Source organism: Rhinatrema bivittatum, chromosome 5, assembly GCF_901001135.1.
Source record: "Rhinatrema bivittatum chromosome 5, aRhiBiv1.1, whole genome shotgun sequence".
Lineage (NCBI taxonomy): Eukaryota > Metazoa > Chordata > Amphibia > Gymnophiona > Rhinatrematidae > Rhinatrema > Rhinatrema bivittatum.
Window position 1 is genome coordinate 81,857,300 of NC_042619.1, and position 14,349 is coordinate 81,871,648.

General features: G+C 45.3%; 1 protein-coding gene and 1 long non-coding RNA gene across 4 annotated transcripts in view; one reads left to right on the plus strand and one right to left on the minus strand.

The window, feature by feature from the left end:
- The window catches only part of LOC115092045, a 298,722-nt gene that overhangs the window by 105,602 nt on the left and 178,771 nt on the right, over positions 1-14,349 (plus strand). The gene's annotated exons all lie outside the window — the stretch shown is intronic.
- The window catches only part of CRYL1 (crystallin lambda 1), a 267,609-nt gene continuing 265,876 nt past the window's right edge, over positions 12,617-14,349 (minus strand). Inside the window, exon 8 of the mRNA XM_029602510.1 lies at positions 12,617-14,083. Within this exon, the coding sequence (XP_029458370.1) occupies positions 13,970-14,083 (114 nt within the window). The 3' untranslated portion in view covers positions 12,617-13,969. The remainder of the gene's footprint in view (positions 14,084-14,349) is intronic.

Sequence of the window (14,349 nt, forward strand, 5' to 3'; positions counted from 1 at the left end):
GAAAATTCTTTTTCACTCAATGCACAATTAGATTCTGGGTAAGAACATAAGTACATAAGAATATGCCATACTGGGTCAGACCAAGGGTCCATAAAGCCCAGCATCCTGTTTCCAACAGCGGCCAATCCAGGCCATAAGAACCTGGCAAGTACCCAAAAACTAAGCTATTCCATGTTACCATTGTTAATATTAGCGGTGGTTATTATATAAGTCAACTTAATTAATAGCAAGTAATGGACTTCTCGTCCAAGAACTTACCCAATCCTTTTTTAAACACAGCTATACTAACTGCACTAACCACATCCTCTGGCAACAAATTCCAGAGTTTAATTGTGCATTGAGTAAAAAAGAACTTTCTCCGCTTAGTTTTAAATGTGCCACATGCTAACTTCATGGAGTGCCCCCTAGTCTTTCTATTATCCGAAAGAGTGAAAAACCGATTCACATCTACCCGTTCTAGACCTCTCATGATTTTAAACACATCTATCATATCCCCCCTCAGCCGTCTCTTCTCCAAGCTGAAAAGTCCTAGGTACTGTTGCAGGACTTGGCTTCTCACCCCCATTGCCATTCCCAACACACCGGCAGAAACAAGGTACAACAAGGCCTTGAGTGCTACCCGCTGTGCCATCGAATGCACCTTCTGAGTTCTCAAAAGTCGCTGTCGCTGTTTGGACAAGATCGGTGGAGCTTAAATGTATGCCCCACCCAAAGTAGCAGCTATAGTGCTGCTCTGCTGTGTCTTCCATAATCTCACTCTATGCTGTGGACTATGAATGGATATTGTTGTTGATCTCCCTCCAGATCCCCCATGTGTCCCCGCATGAGCCCAGGACGGCGTGCTGAATGGCAGACAGTTTCGCCAAAATCTTATACAATGCTACCTTGCCTGATAGAACTCACCTACCACATCCCCTTCCAGGGAAGGGAGGCCAGTAGACTGTTAGCTGGTGCTGTCCTCGCTATCATCTTTCTTTCTCTCACTGCTTCTTTGTGTACATCAGTGTGAAAGAGAAAACATGATTGCCTACTCAGGATTCGCCTTGACAATGGAGCAGTAGACTGTGCTTGAAAACAGTTGTCAAAGTAAAGATCTCATCAAATAGGGATGTGAATCGTTTTAGGACGATTAAAATTATCGTCCGATAATTTTAATATCGTCTTAAACCGTTATGGAACACAATACAATACAGATTCTAACGATTTATCGTTATAAATCGTTAGAATCGTGAGCCGGCACACTAAAACCCCCTAAAACCCACCCCCGACCCTTTAAATTAAATCCCCCACCCTCCCGAACCCCCCCCCCAATAACTTAAATAACCTGCGGGTCCAGCGGCGGTCCGGAACGGCAGCGGTCCGGAACGGGCTCCTGCTCCTGAATCTTGTCGTCTTCAGCCGGCGCCATTTTCCAAAATGGCGCCGAAAAATGGCGGCGGCCATAGACGAAAAAGATTGGACGGCAGGAGGTCCTTCCGGACCCCCGCTGGACTTTTGGCAAGTCTCGTGGGGGTCAGGAGGCCCCCCACAAGCTGGCCAAAAGTTCCTGGAGGTCCAGCGGGGGTCAGGGAGCGATTTCCCGCCGCGAATCGTTTTCGTACGGAAAATGGCGCCGGCAGGAGATCGACTGCAGGAGGTCGTTCAGCGAGGGTTCCGGCGCCTCGCTGAACGACCTCCTGCAGTCGATCTCCTGCCGGCGCCATTTTCCGTACGAAAACGATTCGCGGCGGGAAATCGCTCCCTGACCCCCGCTGGACCTCCAGGAACTTTTGGCCAGCTTGTGGGGGGCCTCCTGACCCCCACGAGACTTGCCAAAAGTCCAGCGGGGGTCCGGAAGGACCTCCTGCCGTCCAATCTTTTTCGTCTATGGCCGCCGCCATTTTTCGGCGCCATTTTGGAAAATGGCGCCGGCTGAAGACGACAAGATTCAGGAGCAGGAGCCCGTTCCGGACCGCTGCCGTTCCGGACCGCCGCTGGACCCGCAGGTTATTTAAGTTATTTGGGGGGGGGTTCGGGAGGGTGGGGGATTTAATTTAAAGGGTCGGGGGTGGGTTTTAGGGGGTTTTAATGTGCCGGTTTTTCGATTTTTCGATTTTTAACGACCCGCAGGTTATTTAAGTTATTTGGGGGGGGTTCGGGAGGGTGGGGGATTTAATTTAAAGGGTCGGGCGTGGGTTTTAGGGGGTTTTAATGTGCCGGTTTTTCGATTTTTCGATTTTTAACGATTTTTAACGATTTTTCACGATATTTTACCCCCCCAAACGGCAACAATACGATTCCCTCCCCCTCCCAGCCGAAATCGATCGTTAAGACGATCGAGGACACGATTCACATCCCTATCATCAAATACATGTGGCTGCCATAATGTGTTCTGCCTGTTAGTAACAGTAAAAGCAACATGTGTGGCCCGAGAGTTTCTGGCCTAGGTAGCGCAGTGTGGTTTGCCGCCCCTCCCCAGTGGACCCCATCCTAGCGCTCACATGTGGATGAGATAGTGCCACAAGTGTGATGCAACCCTATCTGCTCCTCGAGCATGGAGAGCTACAGCTCTAGAAATACTGTACCTCTCAAAGAGCTTGGAAGCTTAAAGGCACAGCCTAAAGGGAAAGGTAGAGAGTTTAAGGTTTCAATGACAGATTTCCCATTTTACTGCCTGATTCCGTAGCTGAGAATTATGTTTATGTGAAGTTATACGCCTGTACTGGCTCATCTTACTGCCACATGGGCGTGCCAAGACAGGGCTGACATCACTGCCTCACCAGTTTCAGAGTCACAGCTGACTCCATTTCCCAACTGGATCCAGATTTACAGGACATGTTGATCCAGTCCTGGTCTTACTCCCATGTATGCAGGTATTGATAGTCTTTGTTTAGTTCGGATAAGCTATAGGGAAATCAGATGAAATCCCAGCATCTAATGGGTTCCAAATCAGGACAGGATTAACTTGTCCTGAAAAATGAAGGCACTTGGCAACTCTACTGCTGACATCAGAGTGCTCAAGTAGGATGCCTTCCCTTACAGCCTTAGCCATTCCCACAATGCGTGCAGGTCCTTTAATCTAGCATTCCTCTTAGTGGTTGCATGCACCTAGACACAGATGCACCGTACTACAACTACCTATGCAATTTGTAAATGATAATGTGCAGAAGGTGAGGGCCTTGGTCGTTCAGACTCATTGAGTCATATGGTACAGCTGTATGTATGTATGTACCCAGAAAATAAGCAGCGTATTTAGCTTTGACCTATAGCAAGCATTCCTATGCCAAACAGTTGCAGATTGTTCTGTTTCCAACATCACTCCACATGTTTGCGTCATTTCAGGCTTGCTAGCACTTGCTGATCCACATACCTGTCATGACTGGTGGGGAATCTGGAAGAGCTGCTATCCTCTAGGCCAGAGCTTTCCAAACTTTTCATGTTGGTGACACACTTTTTAGACAAACATAATTTCACGACACGGTAATTCAGTCTACTAGTAAACCAGAGGTTAAAGGTTAAACGAACGAAACATATTTCGACAATTTATGTATGTTTCCTTAAATATATACATAAATAAAATGTTTCACGACACAACCTATCTCATGAAAACCTTAAATTTATATTAAAAATATATATTCCAAGATTCATGTTATTGTTATAATTTATGAGAAACAATAATGAAACAAATTGTCTGTCCCCCACACCCTCATCTCTCTCCTCCCCCCAGCACATGTCTGGCCCCCACACACTCATATCTCTCCCCCTCAAGCACATGTCTGTCCCCCCAGCATGTGTGCCCCCCACTCACTCATCTCTCTCCCCCCAGCACATGTCTGGCCCCCACACTCATGTACCTCGTCTTTTTGATTGTTGCCAGTTAAGTGCTTCACTCCCTTCCATGATCACCAGACACTGCTGCTTGCAGTCAGTACTCCTCATGGCCAGGCCTCATCGGCAGCAGCAGCCAATGCAAGGATGGCTGGGCTCGTTCCACCCACCAAGCCCCCCCAAAAAACGCGATTGACAGCAAAAATCACCCAATAATAAGCAACCCATAAACTGAAAAAAAAAAGTGAATCTCTAGATAAAAAAAAGCCCAAACTCGCATCAGAGTTGACCGGGCTTGCGCGACACACCTGCACACTGCAGGCGACACACTAACGTGTCCCGACACACAGTTTGGAAAGCTCTGCTCTAGGCTGTGCCTCATGTGGTGCTATTCAGTTTTACAGTTTGTGGTGAGCAGGGCAGATGTGCTCCTGCACTGTGAATGATCTGCTCTGAGTACAGCATTCTAGCTAGAGAAACTGTTGTCATCTGATGACTTGATGAGTCTACAAGCTGCCTCCATAGTACACGGACACAGTCCTGAATGTATAGGCGTACTGCTCACAGAGGTCTCATGTGATAGCCATGTAGGTTGATCGCCTTTCTGTTTCGACTTCTGCCACACACGCATTTATAGGCACCTAAGCCCTTGAGGGGCTCATGTCAGTACCTCAGACAAAGGAAGTGTCATATAAGCCTCTGATAGATGTATTTTATGTGGTCAGGTATAGATAATAAGTGTCAATGAAGGAGTCTAGACTACCTCATTAGCTGTTAGGGACAAGCAGCCACAGAGTTCAATATTGTTTGATGCCAAACAATTCAGGAACCTACTCCTTGGCCATGTGTAGGTGCAGGAAGTGCTGCAGGTAGTCTGTACTCAAAAGATAAGGGTGTCAGTGTGCAACGCGATGAGGGATGTGCTGTGTTACTCTCTGCCAATCTCTGTGTCTCAGGGTGCTGTTGCACTCGGAGGTCCTTCCCTTGCCACTACAATCCATACCCCAGAACAGGGTGTGTGCAAATATTGTGCACATACAACTTTTGCACAGTAGTGCTCCAGTGCTTGCTCTCTTGAGAAGGGGGCGCCTGTGACAGTAGAGCATGTGGGCTGCAGTAAGAATGCCCTCACACTTTGCCCTCTAAAATTTCCCCTACAGTTTATAAAGAGGGGTGGAGGTGTGAAAGTTGCCAGCATGACACTTCAAATATGTGGTCTTGTTTAAATTTTAGTTGACATTTGTCTGTCATGCAACCCGGCCTGACCCCTGCCCCCCCCTCCTCCCCCACCGATGCTTTTCCACCAAGTACTTGGAGTGGTTCTAATAGTCCGGTAATTTGTAGGGGTGCAAGCTACCCAGAGCTTAAGCTATCACAGAGGCTTGCTACTTTAGGGAGGGAGGTAATGGGTGTTAAGAAGCTATCCAATGAATGTGGGGATGCTGTGATGGCTGGAATGTGGAATGCCGAGGACCACCTAATGGCATCGACGTAGGGCTGATTCAGATGAATGGTTTGCATGATGATGGTTTAGAGGCCAGCACAGAGTCGTGGGAGCAGCCGCTTGTTTTTCACGGAGCTTCACAGACCGCTAAACAAACTTAACAAGTTGAACATTGCTGGCACAGTAATCAAATTCACTGTCACAACATCTAATGTTTCACTGGAATACCGGTCTCTCTTGCGCATATCCAGCCCTTGAAGAAGGAGCCAGCCTCCGAAACATCAGGATGTCGGCTGAGGCAAGACCGACTACAATTTTGAGATAAGTGAATATTGCAACAGTATCCACGTGATCATTTTAGCAACAATTGCACAGTGGACAGTGAGCACTACAAAAGTTTGCATTCCAACACTGGGGTACCTAATGATTTTTAAAGCCTACACATAGGCTTCACAGTCACGATAGCCGTATTTTTTTACAGCATCGTATGAAGGTACACTCAGATTATTGACATCCATATAACAGGTCTTTTTTTGAATTCATAATTTTTTCATGTTATATTGTTTGGGTTTATAAATTTAGATGGTTTAGAGGCAGCATGTAGTGAGCTACCCAGTGCAGGGATGTGTGTGTGTCTGGGGATGGTTTGCTAGGCAGGTACCTGAGGCCTGCCGGAAGTCCAATTTGAGAATTTCTTTTTGCTGTCACTGATCTCCTTTACCTCCTCTCCGTTGATCATATCATGCACCATTTACATACAGCCCGCCCACCCAGGCCGTATCATTCCACACATACTCCGTGCTCTGTATACGCTGGCAGGGTAGGGCTACCTTCTTTCTGCCATATGTAGGTCAATAGCTTTCCTGTGCATACATAGAGAGGGTGCACCCATATCTGCTTTAGAATCTAGGGGACAGGCTTTGCTTGGCACTTTAGGCACTTCACTTGTACACTTAACCTACCTTTCCCTTCGACACCGCTGTGTACTTGCTGAATGTTTGATCAGAGAGTGAGCTGCTGTGTGACAACTAGGGAGGATAAGTGAGGGAGTAGTGTCTTGTGGAGAATGACCACAGGCAAAGAGCACAGGGTCTAGAGGGCTGCTGCTGCTGCTTGGGACCAGGCAGATTTTCACAGTGTGAAGGCTACAAATGGTTGGGTATAAATAGCCTTTGAGTCATGACACAAATAAGGGGGCCAAAGAACACATCTTGTGTGATGTTGAATAACTTCCCCTTAACACCACACAAGCTCTACATGTACACAATATACTGTGTGTGCCAGCCTGCTACTGTGCAACTCACATATAGGCCCATGTAAGCAGGAGTTAGCTACGACTATGCAGAGTGAAGAAGGCAACAAGAAGCAATAAAGAAGGTCCCCAGTAATGAGCTTCGTCTTTAACTCTTGCTGTCTTCCTAAGGAGCATCCAGTGAGCGTTCAGTTGTATGGCCTAAGTCTTGCCTCCTAGATAAGTGGTAAGTTGGAATGTGCAAGGGCATTCTAGAATGCAAGGTCATGTGGAGGGCAAACCTTATACTGAGTGAACTGTTAACACTACAACCACACAAATGAAGGGAGCCAACTAGGAAGTGTCATTTTCAAACAGTGACCACTTTATTAGCGAAGACATGTAGTCCACTGTTTGAAATAAAGTCAATATCTTGAGTAATCACATTCTGCAAGGACAAGATATCAAAAAGCACAAATCATTCAACATTTCATGAACAGCACTTTCAGCTGGTCAAACATTTCATGAAATGTTTGAAATGGCATCATCTATATAAATAAAAATGTTGAATAGTTTGTACAAAATCACTAATCTCAGAAACCACTGCACCGATTGCTTTCAAATTTGGACACAACCTTCCTTTCGCTTACGGGAAGGTTCTTCTGTACTTACATTACATATATGTCACCCGTGACAGGTAAAAAAGGTTTAAAAATCTGTTCAACAAAACAGCGACATCTGGTGGACATCGGACGTCAGCGCATCTTCTTACACCTTTCACAAACACTCACACACTCCACACACATGACAAATGTATTTAATTCACACACCATCCGAACACACAGAAATCCACACTCCTCACAGCCCCGCCCACACACATGCCAATTGGACTTACTTCACACACCCTCCCAAAACACACCAAAACGCACCAAATTCCAGGCTGCTACACCGGGGGGCCACGCACATGTCACATGTTGGCAATTCCCACACTCTCCAAACTCACACTAAAACACCCTCCTCACACCCCCCACGCACATGCCTGTTCTGCTTACTGTCCACACCTTCTGAACACACACAAAAGCGGAAACAGGTCCGTGCTGCTCCAGCGGGGGGGGGGCCAAGAACGGTCCGGGACACATCGCGTACACTACGGCCGTCGGCTGCCAGCAATCAAAATGGCGCTGACGGCCCTTTCCCTTACTATGCCACTCAGAGACAACAATGGCGGCAGTAGCCCATGTGACATAGTAAGGGTGAGGACCCGTCGACGCCATTTTCAGGACTGGCAGCCAGCGGACCTTTGCCCTTACTATGTCAGGGAACCTAGCGCTCCCATTACTCTTCCACGGTGACATAGTCAGGTGAAAGGGCCATCGGAGCCATTTTTATGGCTAGCAGCCAATGGCCCGAACCCAAGACTTCGATCCCGAACCGAACACCCGCTCTACCGACTGACTGTTTGCACAGGTATCCGGGGGGCTGCACGGTGGGGGGCCGTAGTTATTTTCTTGCGTGCGTGTTTAGGGGGGGAGGGGTGTTTCGGTCATTCTGCAGCTCTCACGGGGGCAGGAGGGTGGGTTACTGTATTTCGCCGGGGTGGGGTGTGGGGTGCGTATTTAAACACTGCGTTTATGGTGGGGTTCTTTTGGGGTGGAAAGACGGAGGGCACACACAAACACAAACACAAAATGTCCCTGATCTCGGAAAGACACCTAATTAGCCCTCTACAAAACAATTAACTAAATAGAGAGTGCTAACTTGGTTAGGCACTCCCCTATTTTGATACAGAACACGCACAACCTCCCACTGACGGACCACGTTTACCACCACCAATTTCTATTTCGGTGTTTTTTTCTCAATCGGCATCTTAGCTGCTTCTTACAGTCTGGGTCCTCATACCTAAGAAAGCATACATTTCAGGGGAGGGAGAATGAGGGGAGGTGAGTGTGAGGGGAGAGAGCTGGAGTGGGGACAGGGGAGGGAAGGGGGGGTGAGTGACCAAGGGGGAGGAGGATGAGTGACTGAGGTAAATGAGCAATGGGAAGGGGGAGGGAGGGTAAAGAACCTGACTCTGCCACTGCAACGCGTGGCCGGGTACCGCTAGTTACATATACAGGCTTATAATCTTATATATTTGGCACTATCATGATTACTACTAAGAACATAGAAAGTGGAAGTGGCAACACCCAATAGTTATAGTACATCTTTATTGTTGTAGCTGAAAGTAGCCTTGCTATGTGATGGCTAGAAAAAGGCCCCAGACAGTCCACATTGAAAGAGTGCACTTAAGGGGACAGCCTAGGGGCCAAGGCAGAAGAGTTCAGCATGGAAGCAGCAGGACCAGGACCAAAGAGCGCAACATAGAGGCAGGAGGCCCAGAAGGAGACCCAGCAGCATGGAGGCAGCAGCAGCAGGAGTGAGATGAGATGAGACACCAGCATCCAGAGCAGGAGATTAGACAAGATGAGAAAAGGCAGCAGTTGGACCGTGACTGGAGGCCGCTTCAAGGAGGATGGAATACAGGCAGAGCATTACGGAGGCTTTACAGTTAGGCTGTTGGATCACAATGGCTGACAGAGGACCATTCCTTCTGAGTGCTAGCACAACAACTCTGTAGTGAGGACAGGTCCAACTGGCTTCTTCCATCTAGACAGCACAGGAACTCTGTAGTGAGGACAGGCCCAGCAGGCTTCTTCCATCTAGATGGTACAGGAATTCTGTTGTGAAGACAGGCCCAGCAGGCTTCTTCCATCTAGACGGCATAGGAATTCTGTAGTGAGGATGGGCCCAGCAGGCTTCTTTCATCTAGACGGCACAGGAACTCTGTACAGAGTCCTGGCCAGGCTTGTCCTACAAGTCTTGTTCTTCGGTTTTAAAGGCCAGGTATTTCTGGTCTTCATGGCCCCCTTGCCACGTCGTGGTTTGCCACTTGGGGGGGAGGCATGGATTTTAGGGGCCTACCCCTCTGTCAGCCCATAGACTGCTGCGGGGCGTGGATTCCAATGATGCTAGGGAAGACTCTATTGGCAGCTCGGGCATCCTTTGCAGGATCTGCATCAGAACGTTGGTCATGCTGTTCACTGTAGCAACCAGCGTGTTCATGTTTTGTGTGTTTGCAGCGGTTTGATCTCAGAGAATCTGACTCTGCCTGTTTACAGCTCTCCTGAGGCACAGTAGCTCTGCCAGTATGAGTCTAAGGTGTACCCCATGCCTTCTTTCAAGCTGGTCCAGCTACTCATGTATGGAGTCGTCTGTTGGTGATGGGGATGTTGGTGCTGGTGTTTGTGCAGGGCCTGGTGCCGGTGCAGGAATTTGATCCTCCAAATTTGGCATGACCAGGCATGCGGGCTGCTCCTGCCAAGGGTGAGGTGCTTTGAGCTGGTGCTCTGGTGTGCTGGCTCGAGGTTGTGCTGATTTTATAGCCTCCCATTCAAGGCTCTGTTCCTCCATGAAACCAGAGAGGGTGAGGAACACATTGAGTGGGCTGGATGAACCTAGGGCCTCCAGCATTGACAATGCCTCCTGCGCCTGTGCCTGCTGCTGCTCTTCCTCCTTGCTGACCTGGGTCTGGGCATCCATGAGGAAGGGCATATGCAAAAAGGGTGGTGCGCTGCTGGCTGAGGCTTCCTGGCTGGGACTAGCAGCTTCGTGGGTGAGAGCTGTGGAAACAAAATATAAGACATAAGTACCAATGGCAGCTTATATCCTTTTTTCATTTGGCATCAGAGGTACATTTTGCTTCTTTGCATTGTGAATTAGGGATGTGAATCGTTTTTCTGATGGATGATATTTTCTCAGCCATCAGGAATTGGAGGGTCCCCAAAAGCGATAGGAAAACCCCACAAAATTTTTCAGGAGTTCTCTTATCATTTGGGGGGGTGGGGGTGGGAAGAAAGGGCACACAAAAACAACCCCCAAACCAACCCCGACCCTTTAAATCTCATTATTTAGAATCCCCCACCCTCCCGTCCCCCCCAAAACTTTTCTAAAGTACCTGGTGGTCCAGCGGGGGTCCCAGGAGCGATCTCCCGCTCTCGGCTGCCACTAATCAAAATGGCGCCGATGACCCTTTGCCCTTCCATGTGACAGGGGCTATCGGTGCCATTGGCCGGCCCCTGTCACATGGTAGGAGCAATGGATCACCCTCCTTGTTAATTGTCTACCAAAACTGGACCCCCTTCTTTCAATCCCCCTCAACCTAGTCTTCTGGATACACCCAGCCAGTCTGGTTTTCAGGATATCCACAAAGAATATGCATGAAATAGATTTGCATACAATGGAGACAACATATCTCATGCATATTCATTGTGGATATTCTGAAAACCTGCCTGGCTGGCTAGGTGTGTCCTGAAGACTGGGTTGAGAACTGCTGGTCTAATCCAGTCTCTCTCTTCTTTCACCACTCCTCCTGTCATTCACTTGATCTTCTGATTAGCAACTATCACTTCTTTTCAGCAAAGTGCTTAACTTTGCTTTCTCTAACCTTTCTCTAACACTTTCTTCACCTAACTTCCCCTAAAACCACTTTAACCCTCTGCACTCTTAAAGGTGAATTTTAAAAGCCTGGCATGCACCAAAATCTGGAGATTCTCGCACAAATCAGGCTCGTGCGTGCCCACAGAATTTTAAAAACCACCCAGATGTGCATGTATCTCCCGCTGCATGCATATCTCATTCGATTTAGAAAAGGGACGTGGTGTGGGCAGGGACTGGGCAGAATGTGTGCATTTTAGGGTGTGGCCAAGGGATGTGCGAGTAAATATTTATGTATCCTGCTACGCACCCAGGTCAACTACTGTGTAAGTTTACTTTTGCTATGGAGGAGGTGTAAGTTGTAAAAAAAACAAAAAACCCCAAGCCATTTTAGAGGGGTTTAAAGGCTCTGGGGAAACTGGGGGGGGGGAGTGAAGGCTATTAAACCATGGGGCTTTGGAGGACTTAGCTCTTAATTGGGCAAACTAGTGGATGAACTGGTGAAACTGGATGTGTGCCGGTTTTAAAATACCCTGATTTACACAATAGAAATGGCATTTACGCCTAAGGGAGCGCCAACTTAAAATGAGGCATAAATACGCACGAACTAAGATTATTTTATAACATGCATACATATATGTGTGCAAGTTATAAAATCACGTGTCCCTGGGTGCACACCGACGTGTATACGCCAATGTGTGCCTGCATGCCACTATGAAAGCTACCACCTTAGTGGCTTCAAATTCCAGTCCTTGTGAACCACCAAGAGATCTGTTTTTCAGTCTTTTAAATATGTGGCTAAGCCATTTAGACAGATACCTTTCCTATTATCTGTCTAAATGGCTTTTGAATATTTACCCCTGTAGCCTTACTTCTGTACAACATCTTAAATCTGCCTTTCATCATCTATACAAAAATATGAACATTTATTACTTTCTTAAATTATGCTTCTATAACATTATGCCTTGATTATTAGAATTTTCTTTTATATGAACTCCTCAAATCTCAAATTTCTCATAGAGAATTTCATTTATTGTCTCTTTCAATATCTATTTCAAATTTGTTCTCCTTGAGCCAGATTTACTAAGCTTCTTTCCCATAGACTAAGAACAGGAAAATAGCCGTAGTAAATCAAGCCGCTTGCTTTCAAAATTCATAATCTGCTTGCTCCTGCCTACCACTCTGATCTTATTTCTATTCATAATTGTGTCTGGTGTGTATATACTGATTATGTGGTATATAAATATTATAAATAAAGAAATAAACTCTAAGATTAGCACTTCTTATCTCATGATAAGGGCCCTAGGCATTGTAGAATTAGGGCACAATGATTGTGAGAGTTTGGAGAAATAGTTGTACTCACACTATGCATGCATGCAAAAACACCAATTGACTTTAACTTGACTTAACTAAGGGGCTAATCTTAGAGGTAAAGATACAGATTGAGAAATAAAAATAGCACAAGTCTCTCTTTCTCTCCCTTTCCAAATATTGATGGTGGTCATCTCAATCTGGACAGCAATCGCCACCATCAAAAATGTTTATTTATTGCAAGCACATTCAATCCGAAATATTCCAGAATTTTCTTGCAGCAAAACTCTGACGGAAGTGCTCCTTGTGACTATATAAACCTGTACCCAGAAAAAACAAAGAAGATAAAATAGTTGTCCACCAATCAACTGATTTTATTGCAAAGTTTTTAGATAGTCCAAGAAGTTTGACCATTCATTTGAATAAAAATACCATAGCAAAAAACATGATTGCTGTTTGATATGTCTTAAAAATCTGCAGTAGAAATACCTCACTGACATGATGCAAACTACAGAGAGAGTAACTGTTAAAGTCATTTCCACCTGTGATAAGAGTGCTTTGCTCACAGAAATGGGCTTTTACAAAACTACCTGTCTGATAACCCAGATAAAAGGATGTGTGTGGAGCCTGCATTTATGTACTTTCACACACAGTGAACAGAGGCATTCCCGGGAGCAGGGTAGAAGTGGGGGTTGTACTTACTCACATACTTTTGCTTTTTCAAAAGGATGTGCATATTTTTCCTTGCAAAAAATGTGTGCACATGTTAGCAGGGCTAAATGTGTGTGGAAAAGTTTGGTGAGATAATTTTCAAAAGGAAAGTGTATGTGTAATTTCCCTTGGAAAACTGGTGTAATGTCCCCAGGTAAAATATTTTAAATTTATGCGGGCAGTTGCAAAATGACTCGCTTTACAAATTTGAAAATATTTGACATATTAAGCATGCCTCTCACATGAAAACAAAAAGTGAGGATTTGAAAACAATAAATTCAATAAATTCAAAAAATGACCAGCAATATCCTGAGAAGCTAAAAGTAAATATTTCCTCCCAAGTTATCAAGGATTTTCACCATTTTCTGAAAGTATTTTGAAAACTAAACTGATCATAAAAGTTAGTAGTCATTTCTATATTTGATTATATGACCTTAAATGAGCCAATTAAATGTTGTTATAATCTTAAGGTTTCACAGAAATTCTGGTGATAAACCATTCAACTTTTTTTTAGCTAACAGTAGTCTAAGAGGTTTGCTAGTTTTCAAGAGAGATTTGACCATTCACATTGATTAAATACCATGGTGATAAAAACAAGATTGCTCTTTGATATGTCATGAGAATCTGCAGTGTGAAAGATGCATTCCCAGTCAATAGCACAAAATGTACATACAGTACAACCATGCACTTACTAAAAGAAAACGTTAAGATGGCAGTATTAGTAATATCATTATTATCCGGTATCTAATATATCTATTTGTAATTAATTTAGGAGGCTTTATCATGCTTGTTTTGAGATGACACCATGAGGCAAATTCACTAAAGCTTGATAACCTGCATTAACTTTAATGTGGATAACGCATGCACTATTTAGTGAATTGGCTCCATTATTTCCGATGGGCCCTGCAGCAATTAACGCATGTGTTAATCTGCATTAAAGTTAGCATGGGTTACTCTGCATGTGCCTCTTAACATTCATCTGACACACTGCATTAGTCTGACTTCATTTCTCTTTTCAGCTTTGCCAGATGGCTAAGACATGCATCTCTCCATTCTCTTCTAGTATTTAAATGGACAGAATCGGCAGGAATATTTTCACACAATGCCTAGAATAGAGAAAAGAAAAGACATTTAACTATGTAATGATGATGACATAATAATTTTAGCCATGCTGTCATTAAAGTTACAATCTCATAATAGAAATTACATTCGTGAAATGAAAGAAGTATAATATGACGAACATACATCATTTATAGTTCAGCTAGTCTGTAGCTCACACTTGATTGAGCATTCTTCACCAATAAGTTTGGAAACTCATTTTATTTAGCTGCCTTAACCCATAATAAGGATTTGAAATGTTTTTTTTAAATTC